Source organism: Catharus ustulatus, chromosome 3 (genome assembly GCF_009819885.2).
Source record: "Catharus ustulatus isolate bCatUst1 chromosome 3, bCatUst1.pri.v2, whole genome shotgun sequence".
In the NCBI taxonomy this organism is placed as follows: Eukaryota; Metazoa; Chordata; class Aves; order Passeriformes; family Turdidae; genus Catharus; species Catharus ustulatus.
The window spans coordinates 43,983,270-44,005,016 of record NC_046223.1 but is presented as its reverse complement, the minus strand read 5'-3'; the positions used below and the strand labels follow the sequence as shown (position 1 = coordinate 44,005,016).

The window sequence follows — 21,747 nt, the reverse complement described above, 5'->3', positions numbered from 1 at the left end:
GGATCTGAAGAAACATCTGTGGGGAACAGCGTGGGAGGGAGGGTGGGAAAAATTACTAGGAGAAGGTCATTTGAAAACTCCATTGGAATAGAAGTCATGGTTTGTCATTTCCAGAACTAGAAGTGTCATTTTGAAGTTTTTTTTTTTTCTCTCCTGTGTGTACTTGGTTATTTGAATATGAACTTTTCTATGATGGACTCTAAATATAAATATATGAAAGTATATATATTGTCAGCTCCCAATGATTTGTATCAATTTTCATCATCCTATAATTATCAACAAAGTGATTGACATATGTATAACCAGAAATTGGATTGGAGTGCTAGGAGAAACTCTGAGGGTGCGGATTTTGTGCTGCTGGGTACGATGTCCGTGCTAACACTGGATGCTTTTGCTTTGCAAACTGGATCTACTTCCTAACACTTCACCGTTGCTAGAGATCATGAAACTCAGGAGGAGAAAGAAAATAGCAGAGGAAGTCAATGCATCCACCCAGATGATTGCTTAGATTGTTTATTCCAGCTTGGGAATTCATCACCTGTCTGGATAACGTTAAACCTGTACTTGATACTTGTGTTGATCATTTCTGTAGTACTTTGTCTTTAAAATATTTCTTCCTTTGTTACAAAATTATATAAACTGCACGGAGCTTTTGTGCAGCTGTGTTGGTTCAGCAGTTTTATTCTGGGCCCTAATGAGGAAAAAATGGTCTCAAACTCCCCTTTTGAGTTGTAGAAATAAGTTAGAATTGTAACACCACTGACAACAGCACAAGATCTGAATTTTAATTTGCAAGGATGAGCAGCTATGTAATATCTCTGAATTGCACTTGCTTAATTTATAGACCTACTACTGGGGAATTTTCTTCCATTGTGTTTCTTTAAATGTAGCTTTGAATGCATTCAGGCTTGACTCTGGGAATCAGCCTGGATACCTGCATAGCCTATGTGTTTTTAACCATAGAACTTCTGCATTTTACAGCTTTGGTCCAGCTGATGTCATTTTTCTAAAACAGTACTGTCAAAGGTAACCCCAACTTCGACCTGTCCTTTCTTATGTTTGCATAGACTATATACTTTTTTTATTAAAAGCAAATGCTTCAATGAGCTTTTAAAATGAGAAGGACAGTAAATAAGCATTGATGAGTGAGACAGCATTGACAAAAATTAGTGCAGACATGGAGTGCCAGGAAGTGGTTTTGGAAAGATGGATCTCAGAAAAATAAATATAAGGGTTGATCATAAGGAGAGGAAAAACATCTGCTGTACTGTAGTATGCTGGTACAGTCCTCCTCTTTCTTTGTCCTGGAAGTAGAGTAGTTCCTAATTTTTCATTTTCCCTTGGCTGTACCTATGCACCAAGTATAGAGATGGTACTCATGGGCAAGGTCACTTCCCTGTACCCTATGTGTCTGAAGTTATGACTGCTTACCTTTTGGATGGGGCCCTTAAATCCAGTTTTACCTATCCATCATCATCTGACTTTTTAATGAATAATTAATACTTCTCTCCTTATCCACAATCCACTTTCTCCAAAACTTGCCTGTTTTAAAGGCCAGACAGTGGATAAACTATTTTCAGCTTTTAGTCTCTTCCTGTAGCCTTTTGACCGAGCTGAGAACTTGAAGAACATGTTTCATAAACATAGCAATAGATGCCTTCATGTTTTGGGAAACAAATACTGAAATATGAGCTCAGCAGCAAACCAGTTGTTTGAGGCTTTGAAAAACAGAATTTAAAAGGAAGTTAAAAAAACCCAACCACTCACCTTCAACTGTGGAGTTATTTCCATTCACAGTTGTGATCTGATTGAGGGTGTTACTAACTGAAATCAGCAGCTGCAACTCTGAATATTGACCTCACCTGCCTCTTATCTCTGAATCAGAATTGCTGGTAAAAAAATTTTTAAAAATCCATATTCCATTGCTTAATGACTACAACATTCATAAAGTAGGAATATTTTTTTCAGGAATTCCCCATGGATGTTGTGCATAGGGGTTTTAATATAGGAGCAGTATGCTTTTCTTTGAGAGAACAGACAAGAAGTGGTATCCTTTTGTTATGTTTACATGACAGTGTGCCAAAGTTACTGTGATTTTAGGGGTTTTTAATGCTGAAGAAATTCACCCATTTGAAAGATAAATTAAGAGCCCTTGAAGCAAATTGTGATGGAGTCTCCTGAGAACTTTTCTTACCGTCTTCAGAACAAGAATGGTGATACTGTTTATTTTGCAGATTTTCAAAACATAGTTTGGAAACTGTTTTTTTCAGTTGGTTTGAAAAGTCTGCTGTACAGAGCTTGTACTTGTTCATTTTATAGATGGAAACCATCCTTGAAAATTTGTTTAACTTAAATAAAGAAGAACGCTTTATAGATAAGTGTGTGCTGGTTAATGGAATTGAGTAAAGGCAGTAAAAGCCTGCCTGGAGCTTGTAGATTGAAGTAGTTTTCAAACACTTCATTTCACTTGGTTGCTTCAGAAAGTTTCTCTTCTATAGGTGTGTATATATGGGTGTATATTTGTATTGATGAAAAGAGTTTTTTTTGTGTGTGTTTAATACTGTGATTTTGAGGAAATTGTCTTATTTTAGAAGTTGTGGACAGAGCTAATGCTGGCTGTATAGTCACCTGAAAATATATTGTCAAGGCACTCCCCCTCCTGCCTCTCTAGGCCTGAGCTGCTGGAGATTCCTGCTGTGCCTCTCTTTGCTCCCAGCAATCGCCGTGCCAGGGCCCGGTGCAGATGCAGCTCCCAACCCCTTGGGACACCTGTGCTCATTGTGTTCAGGGGCTCCTGTGGTCTCCCTGCTCTCTTGTACAGGGTGGGCATTCAGGTGCCTGCGCTGCACAACATGATCCATGCAAATATTTAAACCAAAAAATAGTTTTTCATTTTTTTAATAAGGGTTTTTTTAGAGGGCAAACACTCCACCGGTCTTGTTTAATGAGTTTGAAAATGAAACTGCACCAGGACAGCTGGGGAGGGAGCAAATTCTACTTGGGAAGTGTGGAAGGAGAATTTTCCTGCTGGCTTAAGAGTAGCTGGGGATGCCAACAGGGCATGGCCTGGCATCCCCTTGGCAGAGCTGGGCTGCAAAGCTAAGTGGGGTGGAGAAGGGACAGCGTTCCAAAAATCCCCTCTCTGACCATCTGTGCAGCCTCAGATACCACAGGTCAGCTGTTGGGGCATATCATTCTTTCCCCCACCCTATGGCATACAGGGTTAGGTTCTTTGCTCCTGGTCTAAGAAACTCAGCTTTGCAGTCAACCCCAAGGGCAGGATCAGCCAACAGAACCTGCAGAAGCATCTATAGGAAAGAATGAAACCATTCCCACTCTTTTAATTGTACTGACAGGAAGAGTTTTTGCCTAGCAGCCTGTGGGAGAGGACGAGTACAGACTCTCTGTGTAGCAGAAATCAATGACTTTCAAAATCTAAATTAAATCAAGGAAATAGGTCTTTAATATTAATGGCTGGCAAAAATAAAAAGGCCTTGTCAAGGTGTAGTAAACAAAAGGAACAGTTTTCCATCTGCAGGTTGTACTTGAGAATTCAAATGAGTATTCTCTATCTTAAATGCCCTTTAACATGTGGAAGCTGGCAGGTGATACCTAAAGATAATTACAGCGGCCTTCTGGCAATAGAAGCTTTTAATCTGATCCAGTGTTAAATGTAGGAGTCTATTATGTCTCTGCCTAGAGTTTTCCATGGTTCTGGTGTGGACTGTTCTCAGTTTACTTCCTGGTGTAAGTAGCAGGACTGAATGAACCATCCAGCAAATTTTGCATTGCTGCTGACCAGAGCTCCCTTGTTGCCACATTACCTGAGTACATAGATCTGAAAAAAAGCTTCCCATTCATTTTCTGGAAATTCAGGTCATGCTTTTTAGCAGAATTTTATGCATGGGTTTACTCTGCTGTCTTGTCACTGTGCATAAAATCAGGTGTCTTTATACTGCTCTTATAAGGGAATGTTTGAGCTTTACTCCTTGTGGATTAACAAAAGCATTTAAAATCTTAAATTTTTAAAAATATGCCTGTCTGTATTTGGAAAGGAAGTTGAATTTTGGGAGCGATAAAAAGGTTGCAACCTCCTTGAGGTAAGGATTTTTTGTCTTGTTTGAAGTGGATCCTATAGAGCATTGCCCAGTTCCATTCTGGAGTGTTACTGCCATAGCCTTAGTTATTTTAAAATGTTTAGTTTTTGTACACAAATAGCGACATTTATTTTGCCGTAAGTTTATTTTAAATGTAGATGCTGTATCAATTTACATGGCCACAAGTGGCACACAGGCATCACCCGTGTCCTCCTTCAAGCCTGAAACAGTGAATAATTTCATATCAATAACTTCTTACAGAACACTCTAGCAAAAGGCTTATTCCTCTACAGAATCATTTCAAGTGAATGAAGCCACTGGAAAAAAACTCTGGGATAATAAGCTATGATTACAGAATGAGCACAAATGTCAGGGTTGCAGCTTTTGTTAGTCTGCACATTTTATTTACAGCTTAGCATCCAGCAGCTATTTTAAGATCTGCTAGTAATCAAGCTGAAAAACTGAGAATAAAGTCAGTCCACAGATGTTCTCTCTATAGCCCTCCAAGAGGTCTGAATGGGTGCAAAATACCCTTTTGATTTGACTTGATTTCTTGCAGCACGGCAGCCAGTTGCTGCTCTGTATGCAGAAAGAGGGATCTGTTTGATTTCAAGTTCCTATTTCTACCCCACAGATGTTTTTAATCCAAGGATTTTTGGAGGTATTTTTAATTAAAAAGGATCTGGAAGTAGCAAATAGCTTTCTGTCAAACCTGTTTTAATTAAAGGTCACCTTTGGAAGTCTGGTAAAAACAAGGTTAGAAAATTACTACCGAGGGTCTGTTGTGCTCTGGTAGTATGATCAGCACCACTTCTGTAAAATACTCTTCTCAACTTTTGTGCCACCTCTCTCCCTGTCCAGCAGGATGGTTTTGTAGTGAACAGAGTTGGATTCCTGGTGGCAGCTTTGTGCTCAGCTGAGCCAGCCTATTTGTTGCTGCTCACGGGGAAAGGAATGCTGATCCTGCTTCTCCTCTCTTGGAATAGTGTTTCTGCCCATTCTATAAGACAATATAGGGAAGGCTGGCAAAAACAAACAAACAGAAAAAAGAAAAGAACCAACAACCCAAACACAAAGTGTTCTCACTTTTGGTAGCTGAAAGCCCTTTGAGCTTGGCTTAATTAGACCATAAAATCAAGTCTTATGTTTGTATAAGAGAGACTGGCATGAAGGATGCTCTGGTTTGCCTTCCAGTTGAGATGCCTATTGTAGTAGTAATAAGAATAACAACAACTTATGCCAGAACAGCCTTATTGCCATATCTAAAGCCACCAGCACCTGTAGTATCAAGAGGAGGAACAGGGGTGAGAGAGACGAAAAGATTTTATGTTTTTCATCAAGGTCTTGGTAGCACCAAGGCAGGTGGTAGGAACTGATGCTCTGGAGGGCCTGTCAGTTTGCTCAAGGAACATCCCCAGAACTGTTTGTCCACCCAGGAATCTCTGTGGTTCCCATTTTACAGAGCAGGATTAGGTGCTGGAATGGATCAAAGTATTTGCATATCATGCTGGTGTATCTTAAGAGGGGAAAATAGGCACAGATATAGCTCAATTACAGGCCAAGTGGCACAGAGTGGATGTCAGGGGCCAGTGTTTTCCCTTCTAAATCTGAAGTTCTTTCATCTTCAAGGAGCAGGAATTGTCCCATTTTGAGCTAGAAAGGCAAGGTGGCTGCACAAGAAGAGGTTAGGTCATGAGCAGTAAGGAATATATGAATAGAGAGTTAACTCATGGCTGTTCTTTACAAGTACATCTTTATTTTTAAAAAATATGTTTCCAGGTACCAGGCTTAGGACAAAAGCACTTCATATTTCTCCAGTGGAAACCAGGGCTGTAAAACATGCAAATGTATAAATGTGCACTGGGATGTCTCTAAGCCAGAGATTGATGGGGGCTTGAAGGGCAGGTGAAGGTAATACTGCTTGGTTTTAATTCCATTCCTTTGGTCTTTCCTTAGGCAATTGGTTACTGGTTTATTCAATCCTTTGGTCCATGCTGGCTCACATTTTCCACCTGAAGTGTCCCGAGGCTGGACAAACACATGGATGCACTGAGCACCTTTGGAGCACAGCAGGCAAGAATAGAGAGTGCAGCACCAGGAATGTGCCAAGAGATGGTGCCAGGTGAGCACACTCAGGAGGAGTGACCGAGTAACTGGTATTTAATGTGCTGGGTGGAGAATCCCATCTCCAGCTCTCATTTCAAATTACTTTTCTCACTACTTACAAAATGGTGTCCTCAACCTCTCATATAAAATGTGAAGATTTCTGGTTGATGTTTATATTATAATGGAAAATGGCTGCAGATGGCTTTTAAATTTCAGACTTTAACATTGAGGAAATATGGGGAAGAAGTGAGTCTGGAAAGGATTAGCAAATTAATTTTGTATTTTATTGTGAATAGCAGTTTAGTGCCTTTGGGGACCAAATTCTACATGATCTTAAGAATTTTATTTCTATCCAAAACTACCACAGACATAAACCCATAGAATCTGCATTTTCAATAGTCTCTTCAGTAGAAGATGGCATCTTTGACATTCTGGTGTCTTTTCATTGCATAAGTCCCTAAGGACAGTCTTTGAAGAAAACAAGTTTATTATATAGAGTTCTGAAAGTATGCCATGGGATTCACAATTAGTCTGGATGCAAAGATCTTTGTGCTGCATTTGAATTTCGACCTTTGTTAGCAGTGCCTGGGAAAGGCTTGTATGAGCTTCTGGATATCTTCACCTGGCACAAAGGCAATCCTGGTTCAAGGTGGGGCATCCTGGGCTCCATTGCTAGAGAAATTATGATAAAAAGGGCAGGTGGCTTTTGCCCCTGGGAGCCCCTGCACTGTGGGATTGGTTGGAACCAGCCCTGCTCTTTTGGCTAATGCCAGAACTTCTGTGATCCACTTTGCATGGATTAAACACTTCCTGGTAATGGAGCTGAAGATGTGGCTATCCTATGTGGAGCAGAGCTGAGCCTGACAGGAGTGAGCAATGCCCTTGTAGCAATGACCATCAGATGACTTTGAGGAAGATTTAAAAAAAAAAATAGGAAAAGCATTTATTTGTATAGATTTGGCTAATAACAGGACATTTCATGGGGAACACAAAGGGTGAGCCCAAATCTATGTGAGTGAAAGGTGTCCCTTTAACCTGCTTGCTTCAATGCTGGCTTTGCCTGAGTACTTGTATTGGAGGAGGCATCACATCAACCTGGCTCCCTGTGCCTGCAGAGGCTGGAGGAGGAGTAGTCACAGTGTTACTGCATGTGGTGTTGTGTAAAGAGCTCTGTTATTGTGCTGATCCTCTCTGGCGGGGCAAGGGAAGTTATTGCCCCTCACAGGGAAGATTTATGGGGGGAGTTGTGCACATAAGGGAGGCAGTCTGAGCCCAAGGTATTCCCTGAGAAAATGCTTGTCTGTGCAGGATGGTTATTTCTGTGTTCCCCTATGCATCCCACTCCACTGCTGTTTATCTGTGGGAAATGTCCTTCCCTTTCCCAGCAGATGGACTTACTGCTGTGAGTAGGATCAGAGTCGTGCATCCTGTTGGCAGCTCTGCTTTCTTTGACTGGGTGCCCTGGAGCATGAACTTCCCTAGGAAAGCCAGAGATGGCAGCAAGACAAGTTTTCTGCTGGTTCCCTTGTTCCGGTTTCCTCCTTTTGGCAGAACAGAATTTGATTTTTTTTTCCTCACTATTATTATGGGCTGCGAAGAACAGCTCTTAAATTAGCTCCAAGGAGGTGGAAAGGTAAAGGAATCGCTGTGGGGAGTTTGGTCTGACGCATGTAATAAGCACAAGCTCTACCTGATTCGACTGATGAACCCTGTCATATGCACAGCCCTCTCCCCTGTTTGTTTTTGTTGTTTTAATTAACTTTTGGCAGCCATGCCAAATGCAACTCCTGTTCCTTTTCCCAACCCTGCTGCAATGTTACAGTGAAGTTCTTTGGCCACAGCTTGGCTTGGGAGCTTTGGGTCCATCCAAGGAGCCTCATGTGAAACTCGAGGCTGGTGTGGAGGTGCCTAAACATCCCCCAATAGTGACCCTTCACCCCCCCTTTCCTAAAATATTCCTGGCTCCATCTTCTCCCCACTTCTTTGAGCAGCTCAGAGTCCAACAACTCTGCTCTTGTTGCCACTTTTTCAGGACACTCATGTCCTGTTTGGCCAGAGATGCTCCTGCTGGAAGGGCAGAGTTGGGCTCTTCGGCCATCAGTGTGGATGTGCACCCGTGGGGATACAGATCTGGCATGTGTGACACTGACCCTGTTATCAGAGCCTCTGAAGGCTGTTCCTCTCTAGGGAAGACTTTTCACCAGCCCCAGGGACTGTGGAGCATTGCACTGCTCCAGCTTGAGGGGATGGACACCCTGGAGCACCTAGCTGATGGGGAGGGGAGGGAAGGCAGCACACAAACCCTGTCAGTGCCCTGCAGCATCATCGGGCAAAGCAGGATTTAGGTCGCCTGCCTAGGGAGGTTGTGCTCTGCTGGCTGCCTCTATCACACAGGCCTGAGGTGCTGACAGGAGAGTAGGGCAACTCCACGTATAACTTCCCTTACTTCAGATGAGGTTGTGGTTTGCTTTCAGTGAGGGAAGGGAACTTTGCAACCACCCATTTTTACATAAATCTGCCCTAAGAAGGTGGAGCTGCTCATACATTCCTGGGTGCTTCAGCCTTTGTGTAGAGCCCCAGAGAACAGCAGCCAGATCAAATCTCATCCACTGCTGATTTACATTATCCACACGAAAAACTGGGTTAAGCTACCTCAGGCAAAAAGAAATCCTGCAGACTGCTGCAGGGCTGTCATTACTAGAGAGGCTCAGTCAGCTGGGAAAGGGCACTGCTTTCGTGCAACAATGAACCTCACCATGTTATAAATAGCTCCTCGTTGTTAGAGAAGAAACAGGAAATTCTTTCTCACTCTCTTTCTGCTGCATTTTTGTCCTTTCAGGTAGCATAAAAGCCATTTGGTTATTTGCAACACAGGTGCAGATCTGGCTGGGACCAGGGGCCATAAATCCAATGACACAACAGGTAGGGTGAGCACATGGGGGAAAAGCAGGGTCTGGCATGTCTGGTGATTAAACTTGGCACAGGCTGAGGCTGGGTCCCACCCATGGAGCTGCAGGACAGCATTTCCAGCTCCCTGGGGTTTGGGCTGTGGTAGGGCAGCTCCCTTGCAACATCTGCTCTCCCTTGTTCAGAGGGACCCTGGTCATCACCCCTGCAGGCTGCTCTTTGGGGAAGCAGTCAGGGAAGAGTCCCTCCCAAGCCTGTAAGCTGTCCAGGATCCATGATTTACCACTGGCCTGCTGAACCACCACTGTACATTGAAATTTGGTGGTGATGCTACCAGAAAAATCATGAGAAACAGATCATATGGCCTGTGGGGAAAAGTTTCTGAATTTGTTTTTCTTATCACATGAGCAATAGAAAGCTGTTGCTAGTAGTCACTGGGTCCACTTGAATGTCTGTGCTTGGTGTGTGTTTGTGTGTGCTTGCCCCAGGCCAGGAGGGCTTTTTTCTGGTTCAAAAAAGCAGTTCTAAAATCACTGTAGTGGACCATGCCTTGAAATTGGCTGCTGTCATCTCAGGCAAGAGAATGCTGCTGTGTATGGATGATTGTTTTAAGCTGTCTATGGCCAGTTTATTGCACTGGCCAAGAAGAGGCCACAGATGTTTAACAGCTGGTCTGAGTCCTACTGAAGTATCTTTCAGATCCTCCAGGGTCACACACCTCAAGCTCCTGGCTGCAGTAACAGTTTTTCTTCATTAAATGTGCAAGTATTTATTCTATTTTAGTAAGTTTATTAAACCTGACTTGCAGTATTTCATAGCACTACTTTGCTCAGCCTGGCTGCAAACTGTGGGTGATCATCTGTGACCAATTTAGTAAATACTTGACATTACCTGGTGTCTGGAAAGACAAACTGTGAAACTCTGCAGTGGCACTTTGTAAATTACTTTACTGAACAGAGCAGTGCTCTACCTGCTCAATATTAAGTACAGGATGGGAGTGAAAAAAAATGTGATTATCTGAACACAGAAATGCTATGCTGATGTTATGCCAAGCTACTTGTAGGGATGTCTCTCTTCTACGCAGTACCAGAAGTAGCTGTGGGTTTTAGGTGGTGATGGAGAGGACTGAGAAAAGATTAGTTGGAATGTCAAGGAGAACAGTACACATACTCTGGAGGAACACCGGCAGGTACAGAATTGCATTTTCCTTTGCAGGTGTTGGATGGGGTCTTTCTTCTGTGGCTGGGTGCAAATACAATTGCTTATGCTTGGAGATCAACTTTTCCAGTCCATATGTCCAATGTATAACTATGCCCATTAATTAATGTGTTTGTCTTTATCTCCAACAGTTTCAACCTGAAAAGGCTGGGATACTGTTAGACTAGTAGACAATGAACTTTTGCAGTTCCTGAGAGTGATTTGCAATTTATTCTGGCTGGCTGCCTGCAGATGCTAGTCTTATTCACAGCAATGAATGTCTCTCCTCTCCCCACTTTCCCTCAAACCTTTCCATTTTTTGGAGATTATTATTTGGCATCATTGTAGCTGTTTCTAAATTTTGTGTGTGTCCAGGAGAGATGGAAGAGGTTTACTTTGCTGTTTCCCCAAAGGGTCCAAGACAATGTTGCTATCTTACATCCTGCCTTGTTGCCCTTGGGGAGTCTGAATCTGGCAGGAGGAATAGCTGACATTTCTTTTAAGATTGCACTCCAGCCTTGAGCCACAGAAGTAGAAAAAGGAGCATATTTTGGCTTTGCACCTCAGTGTGTTCACGCTGCAGTTGTTACCAGCTGTCTCCAGGCTAGTGCAGGGCAGTGACTGCACTGTGGGCGGTGAGCCCGTCGGCTCAGGGGAGCTGATTCTCATCCAAGTTTGTGGATTGCCAATTCCCCATGAATCTGAGAACCTCCCTTGCTGCTGCTCTTGCTTCTTGGATGAAGGACAGACTGCAGATTCCCAGGCAAAACTTGTGACAGGAAATGCAATCTGCAAAAAAAACCCTGATAAAATGTATTAATCCCATTCCGGTATCCCTGGTGCAGGTGTTCCTGAAGAATCCTGTCCAAGTCTTCACCTGGAGAAGTGAGAATATCAGAGAAGCAAGAGAGGTTTCTGGCTTCTCAATTCACATCACCTTTTGTGTATTGATTTCTTAAACTCTCATTCCAAAAGACAAAACTGTGACTGTGCTGTAATCTAAGGAACTGCTGCATGAAGAGCATCTCTGAAGAGAGAGAGGAGATGGCTTTGCTTTGCAGGGATCTGATGAGATTTATTACTGCCTGTAAAGTGATTTTTCAAATCGTGGGTGAGGGTGCTTTAGGAGGGTCTGCTTTGACTTGGTGACAGTTGGGGATATCCTTCTCTGCAGTGTCTGTGAGGTGGCATTTTTATTCTCTCTGTTCCTCTCTAGGAACAGAGGGACAAGTGGAACAGGATATTAGAAAACACTGCAAAAGGGAATGTTAAGTTTGGCTCAATTAATAAAGACCATGCTGTTGGAATAAATTACAAATTCTCCTGAGAATAGCTTCACGGGAGATTGAGTTACTGCAGGTCCTGGCCTGATCTGGGTGGATAGCAATGTTGTAAATGACAGCACCAAGGTAACGTGTGTGTCTGTGTCAATCAGATCCTGGGCTTCATAATTTCTTAAATTAAATTCCTTCTTTTATTCAATTAGTGTGTTAAAGATGATTTACATTGTTTGTAGTACCTCTGCTGGTGGGCCTGATCAGACACAGCATTAGCTCTGGTCACAGCACATCCAGGGAAGAAAGTGCTGTGCTGTGCTGCTGGGGGTGACCCTCCAGCCATGACAGGGAACAAAGAGAAATTCTCAGCTGGTTTATGACACAGCTGCGCATCTTGTCTGCTGTGTAGCTGGTCTTGCTGCAGGGCATTGTAATCCTCTCCTTGGGTCCCTCCTGCTGTGTGTGCCTGTGGAGCCATGTGGGGAGCCACCTGTGCAGGGTTGTTCCTGTCTCGGGGAGCCCTGTCCTGAGCCAGGGCGTGGTTGTGCCAATCCACCACCCTGATGATGCACCTACACATTTCCAGCCTCTGCACTCCTTTGGGATGAGCCAGCCTCCACTCTGAGCTGCAGGCACACACTGTAGTTTGACTGCTTCTTGAGCGTGGATGTGACATCTCAGAGCAGAAACCCATGAGTTCCTTCCCTGCTGCTCAGCAGTGACTGTTGTGGTGCAAAAAACACAGCAGAGTCTATTTCTTGTGTGAAGGGGCCAGACTGTCTTTCAGACCAGCATTAAGGGCTGCTGATGTCTCTACTTACGTGTTGAAAACATTTCTGAGATTTGGCTGTGTTGAACAGCCAGAATCTCTTGCCTGCTCCCTTTTGTGATACTAAGCATCTTCAGAAAAATAATCCCCTTCTAGGGACTGGGTCCGTAAAGACATCAAATAGGTCAAGGGGCTTGTTGCTGATTGCTTCTGTTAATGTTTTATTTTCCCTGGAATTCTGGCTTTTTCTTAGAACAGCTTAGGTGCAAACTAAATTCCTTCATGTGGAGAACACAAGATGCTGTGAAGAAAGACCTGTGCAAATCAGACATGGCAGCCCGAGAGATCCTGACCAGAGGTCAGTGTTGAGCCACACTCACACCTGGAGATGCTGGGGCAGCCCAGTCCCAGTGGAGCTTTTGCAGTCACGGGGAAAGGAGGGACACAGCCCATCTTTATTGTGGTTTTTGGCAAAGTCTGACTGTAACCCCAACATGTGTTCTCCTGCAAGGCTTCTGGTGCCTTGGTGGAATAAGGTTTAAACCAGGTCCTAGCAACTTGCTGACTTGGAGCTATGAAACAGCAGCCATCTGCAGATCACACGGGTCTGGTTTTGCCTGCAAATGTCACTCATTTGGCATGCAGGTCATGGGTTTGGTGCAGACAATGCTCTCCAGGAAGAGCCTGAGCAGTGAGGACAAAGGGCTGGTTCTGTTTAGCAGAGATATTTGAGAGCTGAGAGCTCTCCATGTCCTTGTGTCCACCCTGCTCTGCCCTCCCAGGTGGCTGGGAAACGGAGTTGGGATGGCACTGGGGGGACAGTGGTCCCCTTTCCTATGCCTGTGTGCAGACTTCACTGAAAGGCTTTTTCAAGTCCTTTGTCCCCGTGGCTGGATAAAGATGGTAGGTTTATTATTCTAATGGTCTTAGAGTGTGAACCTGTAACTTGTCTTGCAGTATATTCTCTACATCCTTTCACTTACACACCCAGAGCATGACCAAATATCTTCCCCACCTATTTCAGAAAAGAACAAGACAGGAAAAGCAACGGGTAATATATCTGACTGTATTTCAAAGTTGTTGATTGTAAACAAACTTTGTTGAAGAAATAAAATCACATGACAAGATATCAGAGTGATACTATAAATCCATTTTGTTATTGTTGCCACACTTCACATTTTTGGAACTTGGAATTCAGCTTATGGTGTACAAAAGTTGTAAAAATTTATTGCAAGCGTGCCTTTGTGTAGAACAAAACTGGTGTCACAAAAGTAGTTCCCTGTCCCATGCAGAAATACAGTTGTGTGTCTCTTACCGTGAAGAGGTCACACACCTGCATTTCCCGAAAGACTTGGCTGTTATAAAATTGCTCTGAGATTTTTTAAAAGAAAATGAAAAAAAAAAAGTAATTTGCAGTGTATACTTTACCTATGTGATTTATGCTTTCAACAGAAATCTTTAGAATTGTAAAGAATATGGAGCTTTGCAACAGAACTGCAGTTGCTGATGGTGTGAGCACAGCCCAGTGGTCTTGAAAGCACTCAGCCAGCTAAGGCCCATCTTCGCCTTTGGAACTGTCTCTGCATTTGATGGAATGTAAGTTGCACACATTGAAAAATAAATGAAAACAAAATGTCAAGGGGGAGACTCCTTCTCCAGAATCCCCATTGTTCCTGTTTCTACTGTGGTGCTTCCACAGTCTGTAGCTTCCATGCTGTGCTGACATGCAGCAGTGCTGTGACTCCAAGGCTGATGACTACTGAACATGTACAGTCTAAGGAAAGGCGTGGGGTGAGGCCAGGGATGTAGGTAGCCAAAGCAGGGTTTGTGCAGACTAGTTATGTTAAACATCAGCCTTTTCTTTTAATTCAAAGGTATCAGGAGAGGGGGATATACATGCTGGAATGATGAGAGTTAGAAGGGATCACCTGGCTCTTCTCTCTCCACATGCCCATCCTCTGAACTTTCCTCTGCCTTCTCAAACCCACTGTTGCCCTTGAACTTCTCCTTGTGTCAGACCATGCTGATTAGCCTCACCTTTATAGGATCAGATTAATCACTGTCATAAACCTGAGTTTTGTCTCTCTGATATCACCCCCAGTCCATGGGATCAAACTATTTTTTTATTTCAGTACTTAAATTGCAGGCAAAGATTTGGTTTATATCTAGAAGAAAAATCCAAGCTGCAAAATAAGTCCAAGAGACCTGCAAACTGTTTTTCATCAAATGAGCGACTGTGTTTTATAGAGACATGCAAATTGTTCAGCAGTCACATTTTGCAAATGCCTTGACATAGATTATTTGAGAACAAGACCACAAAGTTACTTTGACACAAGTAGGTTGGGGTTCTGGACAGCTGAACCTAGTGCACTGTGTTTTGCTTTTCAATTTCTAGGCTTTTTGGGAGGAACTAGTGGAAATAAATAAAAATGCTATGAAGGCCAGAGCACACTGTAAGTACCTGAAGTGTGAAAGCATTTGCCAGAGTGTTTATTTTAGAAACAGAATTGCCAGGGCTGGGAGCAAACTGGCATTTTTCCTTTCCTAGAAAAACTTCTGAGACCAGCCTGGCTATGAAGTCTGCTTGTCCAAGGAACTTGGATTCCAAACTGTGGTCTTGTGTCTCCCCAGCCTTTTTCCCCAATGAGGCCCTGCACATCACGGTCCTACAGCACAGCATGGCAGTCCTCCCCCCTGGGATCCTCAGTCAGGGCCCCAGGCATCCAAGGTTGTTCAGGTACAGCAAATGATGCTTTTGTGGATAAGATTTTTGCACTACACATCACATGGACCACCCTGACATCCAATACAAGCAATTATTATTTCAAGAGAGTGATACAAAAGGGATTTACCACTTAAGGCCTTTTTGGGATACCTAACAGCTGTTCACCAAACCCATCAGAGTGAAAGGGCTTCAAAAAACAAAGCAAAGCATAAAGAAAATCCGCAGACCCTGTCGAAGGTCTCTCTATGACAGCAATGCAGAGCTGAGGAATATTACAGCCATTCCAGCTGGAGCAGTGGGTTGGTGCTGCTGAAACCTCTTTGGGCTCCATCCAGAGCTGCTGGGGCAGCACTAATGGGGCAAAGCAGACAACACGTTCACAGTGATTGCAATCAGAACAGCCTGCTGAAACAATACCCTGTTTCATCTGAGATCAGCAAAATAGCACAAAGGACCAGCAAAGCAAAGCTACAAAAGTAAACTGGAGGGCCAGCTCTATGTTGGCAACTCTTCTAGACTGACCAAGAACCTGCAGGATGCTTTGGATGTGTTCTAAATGTGAGGAATGAGGGACACAAAGGAAAGTGTGGGGCAGGAAGCTTCTCCAGGGCTAGATTTCCAGAGAGACAAAGCTGTCACTCAAAAGAAGAGGAAGAGATCCTTTTTACGAAGCACAGCTGTTCTCAACTGTTTCCCAGCAGTGAGGGTGATGATACAGAGGTGCTTCCAGTTCATGATGCTTCTGGAAACAAAGGTAAGTTTAGGAAGAATTGTGACAAGAATGAGTATATATCAAGTAGCACTGATGACAGGCTTGCTTTTGAGTAGATGATGTGATGTGTTGGTGCAAGTATCCTAGTTAACAGCAGGCCAAATATATACCTGTTTGGAGCTTAGAATTCCTTGCCCTTGTGAAACTGTGAACAGGCCTTTGACACTTCAATGTTTTTCTCAGCCAGACTGAGATGAGCTCGTTTAACAACCAATCTTACATCAATCTGAGCATGAAGAAAGTGCGATGGCAAATTTCATAGCGGAGTTAGGATGGAAGACTTCATATTCCATCTAAGCCTCAGTGACTTTCCTTAATTCAGTAATTATTTTTTCTGAATTTCACATTGTTTGCTGTACTACTGCAGAGCTTCAGATTTTTCCATTTATCTCTTCTAAGTTCCTCTAGGCTTGTTGGGCTCATACGTTTTATGAAATTTTCTCTTACTTTTAGTGCAATTTGGATTTGACTCATGCCAGCCTGTATGAAGGAACCTGTTCTAAGTGCCACAACCCTTACTTAGGGGGAAATGATATTTGGCATACTTTCATTTCTAGTTTGGAAAAGTGCTTTTGAACAAGAACCAAGTCACTGAAAACACAGAACACGGCCTTAATCAGCAGGAGTACAAAACTCCACTTTACAGTTTCATCATCCCCCTTATCTGTGCTGTGCCTGGGTGTCTGGTAGGAAAGAAAAAGCTTTGGAAAGCTAATGACGTCTCATGAGTGCTGAGGTTGTCACAGCACTTTGCAATCCTTGCTTGGAAAGTACCAGAGATGCACAGAATTATCAGAGCAGCATAACCCCCCGCCCTCGTCAGTGGAATCAGCTCTAGCACGAGGGGACTAAGGTGTGGAAGAATGAGATACTGGAGGCTTCTTTCACTGATCACCAGCTCAAGACAGAGTTCTAAATAACTGTTAGAAAGAAAACAACATCTTTGGGAAAAAAAGGCCACAGAAATCAGCTGGAGGTAAAGAACAGGAATGCTGTTTTTGAGTTGCAAAATTCAATTTTCTCTAGGAATTACCTGAAGAAAACAAAGTTGTACTATAAATTATGATTCCTAAACTTCTTGTATATAGAAGGATTGGGGATAGAGAATAGAAACAAAAAGTGAAGATGAGAGTTCTTTAAATTGTTGCCTTATTGTCAAGTGTACAGATGGGCTGAAGTAAAAAGTGGCAGAATTCCTGCAAGCCCTTGAAGCATTTTTCAACTGAGACAACAGTGGAAACCACTTCCCAGTGGCTTCTAAGCTCTGGCAAGTGTGATATTACACACTGGGAAAATAAATGTTTTCCAAGAATGGATCGTGGCACGACAGACATTTCCTGAAAGTAGTGTGCATAGAAGGTGATTGGTATGTCTTACTGATGGTTCTTTGAAACAAAGTTTGCATACCATCAGTTTTTAGAAGTACATGTCAGTGAAAATTCAATTCAGCAGGAGAGAAAGGAGCTGTGCTGTGCTCCCTTCACTATTTCAGTGTCAAATTTTTTCCTGAAAAAATTTAGAGACATTTCTCTGTGACCTGGTCGGCATTTCTGCTGCATTTTACCTACTTCTGAGTTCTCAGATCTCTTACCCGATTGTCTTAAGGCTACAAACAACCCAAACTATCATTTCATAAGCTATCCACAATTAGACACACACACACACTACAACGAGCATCCTTGCACTACTTTGAGACTTTCCCCCCACTTTAATTAGGGAGAAGCTTTAATGTTACAACCAGGTGGGGACCCAAATTGAGCGAACAAGTTTGCAGTAAAGGAAATAATCCTACACAGGCTGAGCTGCAGTTGACAATCTTTAGCCTTTTAAAAATTATCCTATGCCTTCCTTAATTACTTTGCCTTGGTTGTAGCAACAGAAAAAGTGCAAGATGCTTTTTCAACAAGGAGAAATCTTAACTTTCCCCAACCCTATCCACTTCCAGTCAATAAAAGGAAAAGATGAGGAGGAAGAATTATCTGTAGATATCAACTACACTTTGGTGGCTTTTGCTTGTTGGCTTTGAGAGCCAAAATTCAGGCATTTTATACATACAAATATATATAAATATTTTTGCTTACTTATGGAATGTTTGTGCATGATAAGAACAACAGTTCCAAATGATGAGGGATGGTTAAGGCTAAGAAAATGAAATTCATTGCAAAGCTATAATTTTGTCTTCATTTTTCTCCTTTACAAAGGAGACTAAAGCATCTTCCCTGTAATAGTCAGCCACTGTGTAATCCCCCATCAACACCAATTCTAGGGAAAACTACTCAGGACCCAGTCCCTGAGGCAAAAAACTAGGATCTCATAATTTGAGCTCAAGTAATCCACATAATTAAATGCATACATTGGTGAAAAATTAAATATTCCAAGGCCTCAGGCCTACTGTCACCTAAAAAAGAAAAGGCATTTTCTGTACGGGATGGCCTAGATCCAGGCCTTTAAGCATACAGAGTTATGTGACAATTGGCAAAGGGCTCCAGATTTATCCCAGGGGCCTACAACATAGCTGGAGAGTGGTCTGCCTACTCTTCAGAAATGCCAAGTGGCTCCAAGTGGGTCTTGGAAACCATCCCATGTCTGCTGGGGGCATGGGTATCCTGCACATACCCCAGCATGGCATGGGAGTGTAAGGAAGCAGCTACTGTTCATTTAAGCCTTCCCATCAGCAAAGTTCCAGCCAAACTTTTCCTTACTGCCCCAGCTGTAACAACCATATAAATTTACGGGATATCATGAGCAGTAGCTACACTTCCTGATCCAATATGGGCTGGCATTGTCTGAAGCAGGGAGCAGTAAGAACACTGTGAAATTTCCTGAAAAAAAGAAAACTGTAGGTTTATATTGCTGAACATTTATTTTTCATGCTTTAGGCTAGCAGCTGTCTCCCTTTGAATCCTTACAAGACTGACAAGAACCATCTATCAAACAGTCTGAAGAGGGGTGGTCTCAGTTTTCTGCAAGGCCAAGACACTTTGATCTCATCCTTGGGTTCCTGTGCAGCGTGATATTGTCAAGGGCTAGAGTGGTACAAACCCACCCCCTTCTTTTGTGGTTAGGAGGCCTCAGTGCACAAAGTTTGGTCCTTTCTCCCATGCTTCCTGGGTGGAGACCTTGTGGACTGAGAAGTGAAAAGGATGATTAGGAATCCTGCTGCTGTTCATTGTGCAGCTGGCAGGCAGAGCAGGATGTGTGGGACAGGCTCCAGGCTGCAGCACAAGCAGAACCACCATGGAGGTGGCCATCCCCTTCTCTTCTTGCAACCAGGTGAGATCTGCCTCTAGGTCTATGCCAAACAGTAAGACTTTGGTGGAAACAGAAAGGTGTCAGTGCAAGGATACTCCATGGGCTAGTCATTCATTTCCTAGCTCCTGCTGAATTCTTCCTCTGTTATTATTTACAGGCTAGGCATTTGCATGTCACAGAATGATGAAATCTGAGGAGTTTCCAAATTTATGTTGGTTACCCTCTATTGCCTCTTGTCAAATGGATATATGTAATCTTGTAAGATTTACACTGATAAATCAATCACTCACTCACTCCATTCCTCTTGAATCAACTCGAGTCATTCTTTGGGAGTAAAACTTTTCAGGCTTGGGCTCCTCTAATCAACATGGTTTTCTGCCCTGTAAGTTAATGCAATTCTGTTTATGCCCATAACTGCTAACCTTCAGCATACAGAGTTTTTTGATGATTGAGTTGTGGACTAAAATCAATAAAGTGTAGAGGGCAGGGTAGTACTTCCCCTCAGTATTGATTCCCTCCTTTCAATCATACTTCTCTCTCTTGGCATTGTTTTCTGAAACTCCAGTGGTTTTCAGATTCCACGAGCACCAAAACATGGCCTTGGCCACCAGCTCACAGTGATGCTTGTCCTCTACAGAGTCACTCAGAACAGAAGAACTCTTTGGGCTTGCTCTATTTTAGCAAGGTTTAAAGTTGGTTGCAACTGGACTTCTTTCCTTTTCTAAAACACAATGCTACGTCATTTTGCTAAACATATAATCTGCTTAATTACAACTACTGTGACAAGCCCTGAACTCTACCAAAAAGAATTCCTACAGAACACCCCACACTGATCATGGGAAACACTTGGCTATTAGTGACTTTTTTTTTTCTGCCAGCCGTGTGCCAAACCAAATTCGAAAATGGACCAAAAAGGTCTTGACAGTTACCAAAGAAAACACAAGAAATTATTGTTCTTAAAACTTTAACAGTCCTTTACATTAGCTTTTTAAGCAACATTTAAGATGCAGTTGAAATCAAGAAAAAATATAGTTAATATATTTTGATTTCTCACCTGTACACTGACCGTGGCAGTTAAGATGTGAGGCAGTATTACTTACTGATTAACTCACTGTTAATACTTACAGTATTAATCACTGTTTGTGTATAAAATGTTTCATCCTGGTTAAAAAAGAAAATCAGTGTAATGTATTTGCCATTTTAAATTCACTAATGTACTTGGTTCCTCCTAATTTTCCTATCTTCTAACTGGGATCAAATTGTCCTATGTTACATTAATAAAAACAAAGGGGAAAAAGAAAAACGCAGAAAGAAAAAATCATGACTGATCCTCAGTTCCTGGCTGCCTGCCTGTGAAGGTGGTGTTTGTCAAGATGCCTGCTGTAGTGTTCCTGTGCAGGACAGCGGTGATGGCAGCCACGCTCAGCCACAGCCCACGGAGCAGCCTCACGGGGCTTGTCCCAGATTTTAATAACTCCAAGGAAGGTGTAGAGTTTCCTGTAATACCTGTCTAGGACTGCTGAGCTGTGCCAGCTTCTGACAAGCTCTTGGCCCAAGAGGAACTTTTATAAGATGACCCCATTCAACAAATAGCATTGAGATGATGGCTAATTTAAGTCTGATTTGGGTGTACAGATTCCCACAGGGCATTCACATGTGCAATTTTGTGTCAGCTTTTCCAGTGGCACTTTCTGCACGACATGTTTACATCCAGCTGATACTAGGAACAAAGTTTGCACCTCTCTAGTGGCATCACTTGGCATTTTTGGATGACAGCACTGGTGGTGTCACGAGTTCCTTGCTTTGCTGCTCCAGGTGTGGTATCTTCTGCCTTCCCTCCAGCCCCTGCCTACACCACCAAGAGCAAAGCATCAATGGGTGGGTGAGGTGTCCTCCAAGCCCAGAAGCTCCTTTACAAGTCTTTCACCAAACTGTGCACGGCTGTACCTTGTCACATGGTAGGCCTCTGACATTTTGTAGAGGATGTAGGCATTATTTATAGCGATGCTGATGGCAAACCAGAACACTTGTTGCCAGGTCTTGTTTGGTTTGTGAGAAATGAAATACCTAAAAGCCAAGAAAGGAGGGAAAAACACTGTTCAGCCAAATAATTGCAGCTGGGATGCGAGAAATCACCCCAGACAAAGATTCTGCAGTCCTAAAGGAGAAGCAGACATGGGACTTAATGCCTGGTTCAAGTATTATTTAAAGAAATTTTGTACAATGTTTTAAACAGACATTAACAGCAAATTTGCACCATTTTTGAGATTTGGGGTAGTGTGTAAAAGAACAGACCTTCTTGCTCTCAGAAGCCAACTTCAGCAACACTCTCACCTCTATATCACTCCATGTAAACAAGAGTACTGCTGAACATTCCTTGAGCTCACCCATGACAAATATCCTTGTGATGGGAGAAGTAGGTCTGAATCCCTTCAATTTGTAACTAAAAAAAAGCCTCGGTCACATTACATTACAGTTTTGGGAAGCTTGCTGATGCTTCTCCTCAGGTTTATTGTGAGCCAAGAATGATTGCTGCTGCTGCTGTCAACAGTAGGTGGGAGGATGTGGGGGTAGAGCGAGAGCGTACACTGCTGGTAGGTGGACCACAAGGCAGAACTAGAAATGACTGACATCTTTATATTTAG

The 21,747-nt window shown here is 42.9% G+C and overlaps 1 protein-coding gene and 1 long non-coding RNA gene across 2 annotated transcripts in view; one reads left to right on the top strand and one right to left on the bottom strand.

The window, feature by feature from the left end:
- The first annotated feature begins 28 nt into the window (after positions 1 to 28).
- LOC116993900 lies at positions 29 to 14,783 on the top strand. Its single transcript, XR_004417391.2, has 2 exons — positions 29 to 6,219; positions 9,043 to 14,783. It is a non-coding gene; the product is annotated as an uncharacterized LOC116993900 (long non-coding RNA).
- Positions 13,406 to 21,747, bottom strand: part of PGBD5 (piggyBac transposable element derived 5) — a 66,899-nt gene continuing 58,557 nt past the window's right edge. Inside the window, exon 7 of the mRNA XM_033055117.2 lies at positions 13,406 to 21,169. Within this exon, the coding sequence (XP_032911008.1) occupies positions 20,974 to 21,169 (196 nt within the window). The 3' untranslated portion in view covers positions 13,406 to 20,973. The remainder of the gene's footprint in view (positions 21,170 to 21,747) is intronic.